This window comes from Canis lupus, chromosome 1 (assembly GCF_011100685.1).
Source record: "Canis lupus familiaris isolate Mischka breed German Shepherd chromosome 1, alternate assembly UU_Cfam_GSD_1.0, whole genome shotgun sequence".
NCBI lineage: Eukaryota > Metazoa > Chordata > Mammalia > Carnivora > Canidae > Canis > Canis lupus.
The window spans coordinates 28220772-28233819 of NC_049222.1; the positions used below are offsets into that span (position 1 = coordinate 28220772).

General features: G+C 38.4%; 2 protein-coding genes across 16 annotated transcripts in view; one reads left to right on the forward strand and one right to left on the reverse strand.

The window, feature by feature from the left end:
- MYB (MYB proto-oncogene, transcription factor) overlaps window positions 1-4085 on the forward strand; it is an 83737-nt gene extending 79652 nt beyond the window's left edge. Inside the window, exon 16 of one of the 2 annotated variants that reach the window (XM_038526087.1) lies at window positions 3824-4085. In XM_038526087.1, coding sequence (XP_038382015.1) covers window positions 3824-4054 — 231 coding nt within the window. In that variant the 3' untranslated portion in view covers window positions 4055-4085. The remainder of the gene's footprint in view (window positions 1-3823) is intronic. The other variant, XM_038526090.1, reaches the window with a different exon arrangement.
- AHI1 (Abelson helper integration site 1) overlaps window positions 1-13048 on the reverse strand; it is a 233719-nt gene that overhangs the window by 22464 nt on the left and 198207 nt on the right. For 13 of the 14 annotated variants that reach the window (XR_005353532.1, XM_038526072.1, XM_038526077.1 and 10 more), the window contains one exon: window positions 10265-11094. The gene's annotated coding sequence lies outside the window, so the exon portion shown is untranslated. Of the gene's footprint in view, window positions 1-10264; window positions 11095-13048 lie in introns of those variants that run through there. The other variant, XR_005353529.1, reaches the window with a different exon arrangement.

Below are 13048 nucleotides of genomic sequence, written 5' to 3' on the forward strand. Positions count from 1 at the left end.
ACCTGTGATTTGCCTACTATGTGCCATGCACTGAGGTAAGCCCTCAGAATCAATCAATCATCAACGCGACATGCAGACAGCAAATTCATGCGTACAGTGAGATGGCCCCATGGAAGAGCTGTGCCCTGGGCCATGAGGACGCAGTGGGCCAGCCCTGTCTCCCCAGGGTCGTGAAGGGAGACCAGAGAGAGGATGCACCAAGGAGGAATATCATTTGTTTCTTTCACCCTCAAAGCAACCCCAAAGGACACAATTCCCATAAGGGTGTGAAATGTATCGGGGGTGGTCTTTTATGAGTCATGCCCTTGGACTAGGATAATGTCTGTGTCGCATATGAAATTTGGAAGTACATTTTACTTAAATGCTAAAGGTTGATGTGAATATTTCCAAGGCAACACACATCGAGATTCCTTTTTGAGCAACCTATTTTATTGAAGATTGTTTTGCAAAGGGCATTAGATATTTGGAAAGTATTAAATGTTTAACTTTCTTATCTAATCCTGATACCCTAGTTTACAAGCTGTGTGATCTGAGATACAGAGCATTACCTTTTGGAGCTTTAGGGTTTTTGTTTTGTTTTAAATGGGAGTATTAATAACGATATCTACCTTTTAAGTTTATTTTGAAAATTCAAGGAGTTAATGCATTCAAGGATTGTTGTACCTTGCCTCTGAGCAGCAAATGGTATTATTGATATTAGCCTATCATCATGAATAATTATAATAAAAATACTTTTCTTTTTCCAGATAAATTATGACTGCACATAGAACAAAGTGAATGGGAGTAATGATAATTGTTTTGTGAATTTAATGGATACAGCTTACTAAAATGGTTCCAAATTTTTTGAGCGAAATAACCCAGTAGTGCTGAAGAGTAATTTATTTAATAGGATCAATGTCAAAATCACATTTTCCTGGCTGTGTAGACAGACTGTCACAGTGAGGTTACCCACAATGGCCCACATTCTCAAGAAGCTGACCAGACTCTTGTTTATACTCAGGAGTACTTACACTAATCCTAAGGAGAATGAAAAGATTAAAAGTTGAAAGCACATCAAGAGTAAAAGTTAAAGGTGTTCAGCAACATCCTGAACACCAGTCACATAGAAATCCAAGTGCACAGTGTCATGACCACAAGCAGACCTGCCTTAGCTGGACCCATGCCAAAAGATGTGCCCCCACCCCACATTCCAGGCAGCCGGGTCTGTGTGTGACTCCTGCCCCCCTGCCCTAGGTCTCCTGGCAGCTCCTGAGATTTTTTAGGTAAACATGGCTGGGCTGGGTATCAGGCTTGCTTGTCGAACAAAGCGTTGTTTGAAGCACTTAGGGTTTTTTTACATGATAAAAATATGGGTGATGAAAATGACTGGATTCACTTAGAGGCCTGAAAACAGATAACACGAAGCTGAGTACTTAAGGGAAGTTGCTCAGACTTAGCAACATTGTGTGGACTTTTATGAATTGAGGAGTCATTTCTCTCAGAAAACTACCTGAAATTTTAAGAAAAGAGTGGTCGGGTTATCAGATTTACAGGCCACAAGGTTCAGATATATACAAATTTTAGGAGCTTTCCGAAGGGTTTTTACCCTCAGATGAATGGGAATGCAAAATATTATGCAAATCAGATTTAATCTTCTGGATGATTTGCCTCAATACAAAATGTTAAAGACATAAAAGGAAGGCTCTATCCACATTTTAAGATTGTGTTTTGATGTAAATAAAGTGTTGCTGGGAATGCCCCTGGGAGCTTGAGTCGAAGTCCTTGCCTGGATGGGTCCTCCATCTCGGAGTCCCTGGCTTTGGGAGCACACTTAGATAGTGATCAGTCATGGTTTTAATGTTTTTTTTTTTATTTTTTTATTTTTTTTAAAATTTTATTTATGATAGTCACACAGAGAGAGAGAGAGGCAGAGACACAGGCAGAGGGAGAAGCAGGCTCCATGCAGGGAGCCTGACGTGGGATTCGATCCCGGGTATCCAGGATCGCGCCCTGGGCCAAAGGCAGGCGCCAAACCGCTGCGCCACCCAGGGATCCCGATTTTAATGTTTAATGTTGAATTCAGTGAATGCCACTGGCTAATGTCAGGCAGGGAAGAAGACAAAAATGAGCCAGAAAAAAAGAAAAGAGGGAGTGTGAGAAAGGGAAGACAATGAAAAGAGACAAAAGATGGCTATGACCATGAAGGTGCTATAGAAAGACAAATGACATTTTCTTAGATTCCTTCAATAAATTCCCTACTCCTGCTCACTATTTAGAATTTTTAAAAAGATTATATTCCTTGGGAACATCCTGTGATATTGAGCATAAGCACAGATTTATAAGTATTATCCAGTCATGCAGAAATAGGAGATAATACATTGATCAATAGATTATATAATAGTGAATGTTAAATAACTAGTAAGATAATATAATTAAATACATTGGTCAATAGACTATCAGTTTTAATGTCAGGTGCTAAGTGTTTTGATAGACATTATTTTTAGGACACTATGAGAACACAGTGAGGTGGTCACTAACCCACCGTTAGTAATGAGAAAAGGAATCTTGGGGCATGTGACATTTGAGATGAAACCTGAACGGCAATATTTGGCAAAGGCATGGTGTAGAAGAGAGTGTTTTCAAGTCGAGAGTACAACCCAAGGGCTTGAAGTAGCAATGATGCTTGGAGGGAAGTATGCAGTCCTGCTGTAATGTGAAAAGGATCTCCACATGAATTACAAAATGGAGAAGCAGCAGAGGACAGATCATGGAAGTCTGTGCTGTGCTCAGCTGCTTGGACTTTTAGATAACCTTAGATAGCCTTTTTTTTTTTTTAATGCTTATTATTAGAGAGAGAGAGAGTGCATGCACGCACAAGGGCGAGGGGCAGAGGGAGAGGGAGAGCATCTCCAGCAGACTCCCTGTCGCAGGGCTCTATCTCACAACCCTGAGATCGTGACCTGAGCTGAATGAAACCAAGGGTTGGTTGCTTAACCAACTGAGCTACCCAGTCTCCTCAACCAACTTTCTTACTTTTGCTGTCACTTCTAAGGTGACTGAATTTCATTTGAGAGTTTCCTATGATCAGAGCATGGGACTTGATTTATAGTCATTATTCTAAGCAAACAGGAAAAGTTGAATGGATTTAGTGACAGTGGATGGGGATGCCAGTGGAGTTTCTAGCAGGGCATGATATGCCAGGTTTGCATTTTACGAAATATTCTGTGTACCTCCAAGTTGCTCCGTTGATTTAATCAAGTTTTAGGTCAAATGGGGAATTACTGCCCTTTAAAGTGTAACTTATATAAACCATAATCATTTGTCTTAAATATACAATGATTGAAATGATTTTGTTTTACTTGGTTCATGAAAAGGTTTTAGAAAAGAGACTCTGGCATTTTCTGTATATCTTCTGCCTCTTTAAGACAATTAAAATTTTTTTTTAAGATTTTATTTATTCATGAGAGACACACAGAGAGAGGCAGAGAGAGACAGGTGGAGGGAGAAGCAGGCTCCCCACAGGGAGCCCAATGAGGGACTCGATCCCAGGACCCAGGGATCACTATTTGAGCTGAAGGCAGGTACTCAACCACTGAACTACCCAGGCGTCTCTAAAAAAATATTTTACATGTTCTTTGGGCTAACTTAATTTTTTAAGTTCTTGCATTTAAAATTTATAAATACAGGAGGCAGCAAAAACACAAACACCTGATAACTGACCACAGAAGGAGATCATCCATCCATTCCAAAAGCTACATCTAAATTAGTCTTGCTAGTTTATAGTTGCCTCTTGTATAGAATACATTTACTGACTTTTCACATAATTTATTTCCGTATTTTTCAGATGCCAGTGAGTTTTCTGGTTGGAAAGAACACAAAGCTTGGAGGAGGAGAGCTGAATCCCGATCAACAGTTGTTGGGCAAATCATTTAAACTCTTTCTGACTGGTTTGAAAAACAAAAGAATCATGCCTTTTCCATGTAAGGAAGGTACAAATTTGGTAATGTTTGTGGAGGTCCTCTGTAAACCACTGTGGGGTGACAATGGCAATAGACATGTGATATTTTCAAGGTGAGAAGAGTTGAGGCTCCTGGTTCAAATGTCCATCCAGCTCTTGTTGAGTAAGTGAAGGTGTGCATATTGTGCACACACACACACACACACTTTGAAGAAATATTAAAAGTGTTAAAATTACTGATGATCCCAAATTAAATAAAATTAGTCTCTCTCTGTATCCAATTGTGAAGAGTAAAAACACACACACACACACCCCTCTCTTCTCATGCATGGATAAAAATGTCACTTCTCCTGACTCCCTTAACTTCTTCCCACCCTCACTCATTCAAATTCATCACTTTTAATAAACTAGTTTTAAAGGGGATTTCTCTGAATGTAGAACGTACTCTACATGGGATGTTTACTTGTGTATGAGGTTTAGAAGATTTAGGGCATTTTCAAAATTAGGATTTAGCAATACAGATTAAAAAAAATTTTTTTTAAGTAGGCTCCACAGTCCATGTGGGGCTTGAACTCATGACCCTGAAAACAAGAGTTGTGTGCTCTACTGACTGAGCCAGCCCTGCACCCTAGTGATACAACTTTTAAGTGAAGTAAGAATGTTACCAAGTAAACAGCAGTAGGACTAGGGGAGGAGATCAGCAGAAGGCACAATCCTGCCTTTGGTTTCTGTGATCCTGGACAAGTTACCTAATGGGTGTGTAAAAGAAGGATCTTTGTTTTATTTTTTGGACACATACATACTCTCCATCCCATTTCCAAAGCTTTCCATAGAAAAGCTCTGGAGGGAGCTTTTCAGGCAGTGGGGGTGGAAGGGTCCACATGCTTTCTTACATTTGTTCTTGTTCACTTTCTTTCAGGTCATTCAGTTTGGGGAATGCCAGTTTGTTGTTGTTGTTTTTGAATATTTTTTAATTTATTTATTCATGAGAGATACGGAGAGGCAGAGACACAGGCAGAGGGAGAAGCAGGCTCCATGCAGGGAGCCTGACGTGGGACTCGATCCTGGGACCCCAGGATCACACCCTGTGCGGAAGGTGGTGTTAAACCACTAAGCCACCCGGGCTGCCCCTGTTTTTTTTGTTTTGTTTTGTTTTGTTTTGTTTGTTTGTTTTTAAACTTAGGCCGAAGCAACAGGTTTCTCAGGTCCTCTGAGATAGGATCCATTTTCTAAAGTAAGGACCAAGAGAACTAGTAAGGACTGGAGAAAATATAAAGAACATAAATGTTTACAGTTAGCCTTGGGTGACTGGGCTGGAACCTCTATCCTTGCCTGACTTCTTACCTGTTTCTGTTGAGCAACACTCTTACTCTCTACTACCTGGGACCTATTCCCTCTCACTGAGACTTCCAGATTCAAGGAAGACTCCCCCTTGGGTCCACTTGTTTGTGGTCTGAGAACTCTGACCTTCCAAAGGGCATGGGCAAAGCTGTGGACACTGACTGAACGTAGATTTCATTTTTAGGGGTGGTATCTCTACTCCTCTAGCAAGGAGCCTGTTTACTAAGATCCACCCTAAGCATCAACCACGGTAACACTGTATCAGATGACACATCAAGAGGGGATCATTCTTTTACATTGATACAAACTGACAAAGAACTCATTGTTTAAGAGTTTATTATTTTTTAAAGTAAACTCTACACTCAACATGGGCCTCAAACTCACAACCCTGAAATCCAGAGTCACATGCTCTACTGACTAACCAGCCCCCAGCCAGTTACCCCAGATCTCAGTTTTAGAAGAAAATCTATTTTGGCCAAAAAAAAAAAAAAAAAAAAAAAAAAATCCACCGCATTATTACATTATTTTCTTTCTCTGGACTGGAGGGGGTTGGAGTAGGGATAAATTCTGAATTTAACTGTGCTCTAAGTTTACAAAATGGCAGCACTGGGGCTTCCAGAAGAGGAGGACACCTGGATGGAAGAGGTGGTCTTGTGAATCTTCCTTCCAGGAAGAAGATGTGTCTGAGAGACTACCAGGAGGGAAGTGACCTTCAAAAGTCCCAGGAGAGAAACCGATCAGGTCAGCAGCAGGTATGCATGGGAATGGTGGCCCCGACTGCATGTCTCCTACGCAGGGCCTTCCCTCTTCAGGAAAAGACCACAAAGTGCAGAGGACAGACTAAATACCTTATCTCAGCCCAAGATCTGTTCTATATTCTAGATGTTCTTTTTTGAAATTCAAAAGTGACAAGTCTGTCCGTGGCTACAAGGCATTCTAAATACAAGTACTATCTTCATGTTTGAAAGAAAAATCTACCTTCACTTTATGTGACTGCAGGGTCTCCAACAACTACAGTGTAACAGACTGTCGCAAGTGTATTGGGTGTTTCAGTTTGCCAGACCTGTCATGATAAATTAATTACAGGATGTTGCAGAAAGGGCAAAGCTCCAGCAGCATCTTGCATGGTTTAATATAGCCTATTTCCCCATTTCAATGTATTTGTGGTTAGATAAATCCTCAGAAATTTACAGCTGCTATGGACTAGTTTATTATGTACTCCGCCTGCACACATGATAAGTATAATAAGAATTTGATGTTCTTAAAGTACATAGATTTTACTGACATTTCTTTACCACCATGGAAATATTTAGTTGCTATAAGTGGCATCTGCGGACACTTCTGATACTAGTGCCAGTAGAGCAGTCAGGATGGTTAAAAACATTACCATGCTTAACCATCTTCCATTTACTTTAAATTTAAGAACCACAGCTCAGAAAAAATTATGTGCCACATTTATGTAAAATGGCCCTGTGAACAAATTTAATAGGAAAAAAAAAATTAACTACTGATTGTCAGTTGAAAATACTGAAAAACCAAACTGAAGCTACCACACTTTTCTCCAGGGAACCTCCCTCTGGTCTTATGATCACTCTTCTCAAGCTTCAGTTAATTTTTATTCTGGCAACAGTTATTTTCCTCACCTTCTTGCTCTTTCCTTCTTCTGGACTTTTTTCCCTTATCTACATTAAGCAAATCATTTTTCATTCCAAGCCAATTTTAAATGACTGGCAATACAAGAGCTTACATGAAGGTTGTACAAACCATTCCTACATTTTCTTCTACCATATTCTTCCACAATTCTTGACAAGGATCAAGTGATGAATTAAGAAAACAATGGACCAGAATAAGTAAAATTAGATTCTTCAGGACTAGAAATGACACTGCAGTATATAGATTTTGGCCATTTTGATGTAAATGATGGAAGTGGAACGTGCACTTTGGCTAAATATGTGCTTATCACTCTTCCCTCTCCCTTTTTAGATTGAGAGTAGAAATTAAAATAGTAGATTCTTAGCAATCTTAACCTCTCTTTTTGAGATGACAAAAATAACCCATCCATAATGAGAATGAATTTGAGGTGTTAGAAGAGCAACTTTAGTAAGTAGTGTACTGAGAACATATGCTTGATGTAAATTTGAAGAGGATCATTAGAAAAAAGCATCCTTTGTATTTACAAAACAAATGTTTTTATGTTATCCAGTTCCCGCCTTAACTTAAAGTATTTCCTATTCACTTTAATAATTAGAGCAGAAGGATATGATGAATGAAGTGCCTCATTACCAAGTTTGCTTTCTGGGTCTCTACAGAGAGTAGCTGTCTGCTTCTGCCTAGTTGGTCCATTGTTAACCCTAAATGATGCTGACATCAATTCTCCTGCAGATAATTGGGTCCATCCATAGATTGGGTTTGCCAGTCAAGAGAGCCTTTTGATTGACATGACTCTTGATGTTTTTATTATCTTTTATATGACTGGAATGGCGCCTGTTTCTTGAATAATATGTTACTGTACATGTATTACTTTTCTTCTACAGATTCTATTTCTTAAGAAGATGTAAGAATTAGAGTATGGAGTAAAAGATTTACCGAAATAATTATGGGACAAACAAGTTATCAGCTTAAAATTTTTTTTTAACTCAGCTATATTTCATATTTTATTTAGGTGCCTGCTGCATTAAAGACATATTGGATCTTTCTGGTCCGAGTGTGGTGTAGGTACATCTAAACTGCTTCTTTATTCTAGCTGTGCTGGAGTCTCCAACAATGAGCATTTACTGGCTTCCTCTATATAGAACGAGATCCAGCACTTGAGACCTCCCAGTGGAGTCTGACAGCCTCCATTTACAACTAGCGCTGATGGACAAATTACCTTCAAAATCTTGGGTTTTCCCATTTGTAGGGCAGGGAAGATTCTAACTACCTCATAGGTCTGATGTGATGAGTAAATGAGATCATATACATAAAGTGAAGATTTGGGGGATATCTTCTGTTACTAAGTTCAATGAAGCAGAAATCATCAAATATATAGCTTTAAACAGTTGGACTGTTGAAAAATGGTCTCATAATTTACTTAACATATATGGCCCTCAAAGATTATTTAAATATTTATAAATAAAAGTGTAAGGTCTTGGATTTTATAGGTTCTAGAACTTTCTAACTCTCAAAAATATTTGTGAATATTTTTGCTTGTGTGCTCTCTTTCTCAAATAAATAAAATATTAAATAAATGTGAGTTAAATATACAATTAGAGTGACATGGTAAGTTATTTCCCAGATATACTCTTGCTGAACTTCCTAAGGAGAAAATGTCTTCCTTTAATAAAACTTTACTATAACTTAAAAATAAAATTAAGGTCAAGTGTTTGCTTTTCTAGACAAGGTTTAAGGGTACCAAGTGTTAGCCATTTAAAAACACGGATTTCATTTAAAATGTGCATTTTAGGGATCCCTGGGTGGCGCAGCGGTTTGGCGCCTGCCTTTGGCCCAGGGCGCGATCCTGGAGACCCGGGATCGAATCCCACATCGGGCTCCCGGTGCATGGAGCCTGCTTCTCCCTCTGCCTGTGTCTCTGTCTCTGTCTCTCTCTCTCTGTGACTATCATAAATAAATAAAAATTAAAAAAGATAAAATGTGCATTTTAAACATAAATTTGCATCACGGTGTAAAATGTTTCATATCCTAAATCTTTAAAAACTTGATGTTTTCTCTAGCTTTGCAAATCTTATTCACTGTACAGTTTTGATACTGAAGAAACTTCAATATCCAAGATAGAGTAGAACCAATTGGGAAATAAATTTCTAAGAATGGTTTAAAAATATTTAGATCTAAAAAAGATGTCAAACTCTTACTCATTTGGAGGAGACTTCATAAAATGGGATAAAATTCAATAATTTCAGAATGAAGATAAAGAAAACTAACTTGTTACTAAGAAGATGTGCAGTATCAGAATCTTCAAATAGATTCTCATGTCTGATTCCTCTACTTGACTATAATTTGGACTTCTACATGGAAGGTACTTCTATGATGTCCTCTGCCCCCATCCCATGTCTGAGAGTATGATCAAGATGTTTTATTAATCTACTCATGAACATAACTGGAGTCTTATTTGTCAACTGGACAAAAGAGGAAAGGACTGGGTCTTGAGTAACACCAACTTTTCTTGGTTTGCCTCAATTATTATTTTTGTCTTCATTAGTTATAATACAAAAAACCCCTTTATTTTTCATATGAACACTGAGATCTCAGCAAATGTTTAGCTCCTGTGACATATTTCATTTGTCTTAATTTTTTTAGAGTTATTTAATTAGTTTTGGAAAAGAGAGTGAGAGCATATAAGTGGAGGGTGGGGCAGAGAGAGGGGAAGAGAGAATCTCCAGTAGATGAGCAACTTATTGAAATCCTTTGTGATTAAAACCTAAATCAGAAAAGCAATATATATCTCAAAACTATAAGCTAAAACTGCAGAGATGCATATTTTATAATTATCAAGTACATTCACAACTCAGACAAAACAAGCTCACACAATGGTCACTCCAGCTGCCTGGGCCCAGCAGACATGCATCCAGGACAACAGGAGCTCGGTGCCACCACACAAGATTTTGGGGCTGATGGTTGAGGGCTTCTGCTGACATTGGTGCCACTCACCACCTTTAAAAATGCTCTCCCCCCCCCCCCCCATTAAGTTCTACACAGCAGGGGCATGTTTACCAATTTTCATGCCTCTACAACATGTGCAGGGATAAGAGCCAAATATGTTTTTACTAGAAGAATTTCACATCGGGTATACATCTGGGCAAAATTTACACCTCAATGCCCAACTCTGTTTTTCTCACTTCTTATTTTAATCAATTCAATTTCTAATTTGGTAAATAAGTTTTCTGATACTATATTAGTTTTGACCTTTGTGGGGTTAAATATTTTACTGACAGACTTATAATCACATTGTTGAGAAAAGAGTCAAGAAAAAAACAAAGAAATGAACTTTTATATTATAACATAACACTTTAATAAAACAGTCATATTGTAATGACACCGTTAATTAAGGAACTCAAGGAATAAATAATGCAATGTAATAATTTAAGAACAAATGTTAAGACTAAAATAAATATTCAACAATGGAAGTCTACAAATGACTTATATGCTTAAATATGAAATGCTCTTTTTTAAAAGTAAAGATATTTGAAATACTGCTACCAATCAAGTCAAAGGGCATTTAGTTTACATGTAACAAGTTACATATATGATTCATTCAAAACAAACAAAATTTGTTCCCTTTTAATGTCTTTCTCACTGGGACCATTTAAAATATACAATATTGTGAAGCTGCTTGTCTCTTAAAGTTAAATTTCAAAAGCATACACTTTATATTCTGAACATAACATCACACAATCACGTTACAGATATAATAACATTAAACGACTGCTTAATGGACATCCCAACAGAGTAAACACTTTTCCTTCATGTTGAATAGCAATTACGTTTTTTGTTTTGTTTTTAAGCAATTATTTTTTTTTCTTTATGGGTTTTCCAACAGTGGTCATGTAATTCTGATGTAATTACTAATAAATACAAGTGCCAGTACTTTGATCAACAACAATCACAATGGTTTATAATAATGAAGGCCAAAAGGCCACATTCATTTTTCTACTCATACCTTGCTTCTGATTTTTCTAGATGCTCTCATGAGGACAAGACATAGTGGGTCCTTCCTTTCTTCCTTAGGATCTGAAAATTCTTAAGTCTGAAGAGAAACTGGTTTCATTTGCCATTTCATTTCTGTGTATTTGATTGTCTCTTCATTCTCCTTCAACTCTTTACTAGGAGAAAAGTACACAAAATGTGTTCAATGAACTCAAACAAGGTCTTTTGCCCACAACCAAATCTCTGTATGGTCCTGCAGTGGAGCAGATAATAAACATACTGTGCGACTGACACACACACACACACACACACACACACACACACACACACCTAAGACCAGAGTATGAATCACCTAGCTAACTCCTAGTTTGCTTCTTTTTTTATTTTTTTATTTTTTAATTTATTTTTTATTGGTGTTCAATTTACTAACATACAGAATAACCCCCAGTGCCCGTCACCCATTCACTCCCACCCCCCCTAGTTTGCTTCTTGAACATACTGTTAACATCTCCCAGCACCATCAGCAGATGCACAAGGCTTGCTCTGGCACTGACCAGTGAAAAAGAAATATACTTCTCAAATACAGACACTAATAAGTACCTAAACCCGGGGCAACTTCCAGAAATTAAGAACAGGCAATCAAGGTTCATAAAATTCTTCACTTATTGGGGAAAAAAAGGTTAGTAAATGGAAAGAATATAGACCATCCTATTAAATAGCATTCTTTCTTTTTTTAAAAATATTTTATTTATTTATTCATGGAGACACACACACACACACACACACAGAGAAACAGGCAGAGAGAAGCAGGCTCCATGGAAGCCTGATGTGGGACTCGATCCCAGGACTCCAGGATCATGCTCTGAGCCGAAGGCAGATGCTTAACCGCTGAGCCACCCAGGCGTCCCGAAATAGCATTCTTCCATTTGATCAATGGTGGTGTCTATTTTTACAAGTTGTTTAAATATATTTTTTGGATAAATAAAAAAAAATGGTAGGTGTCATTTTTAACGAAGATAGTGATGGTTAATTACGCATCTAAATGCAGCTCTAAAATAAATAAAATAATATCATTAATAAAATTAAGATCCAATGTGCAGATGAAACAAGGAGCTTCTTAGAGATCATGTGGGAAGTACACAAAAAACTACGTAGTGGTGTTGAACCTGACACTCTTTAATGCAATTATTCACGTGCCACTGGTAAGTTACTAGACTTAAATAAAAATGTCCTTTCTCTGAAGAGAAAGGACTTAATGCTTGACTGCTCTGAAAAAACAAACGCGGGCTAAGAATCTGGTTAAGGTGGTGGTCAATTACACTGAACACTCCTGAGAAAAGTAAAGGGTAGGCTGGCCCTTTCCTCAGGTCCTTCCCTGGTAGCACAGGAGGTATAGACAACATCTGTGCTCTTCGGGGACAGGCTCCATCTTAAATAGTTACGCTATCTTTTTTTGACAAGGGGAAAAAAATCCTTGGTCAGTCCGTGTTTCCTGACTTTAACTTTGTTGAACAGAGCCAGCACAGACAAGCTGGGATTATATGCAGAAGTTCAAAAATGTTTCAAGTGAGGCTCACCAGAACTAGAGTGTAAAATGGTACAGATGTGGTGTGCCAACCTACAATTGCATGAGGAGCCGAAAAAGGGTATCCCATTCATTTCTGCCCCTGTGTGTATACATGTAGAGCATACAAACCTTGTCTCAAATTAGGGCCCAATACAAATGGGAAATAAAGAAGCAAAGGCTCAGACAGACGCTGGGCACCAGTACCTGAGAGATCCTACAAACAATGGCAAGGGGCCTCGAGGAAGGTAAATAGGATCTTAGAGGAGTAACAAGGCAAAACAGAGTGGGAGGAGGCATTCATAAAAGTGGTAACAAAAACAAAGATGAAAAACAGAAAAGGGAAGGAGAGAACAACAGCTGGAAGTGAGTGAGCTGGATCTTGCACGTGCAGAGGACAGAGGATGACATTTATCAGGTGGAGGTTGCCCTCTAAGAAGTAAACAGTGAGGCCAGAGGACCCGCAGGAGAGGGAACCCTCTAGAGAAATGTAACTAGAACATGCAGAAGAAGGCAGTGTAGATAACATCTTTAAGGGAAGTGAATCAGACTAAGAAGAGGAAGGG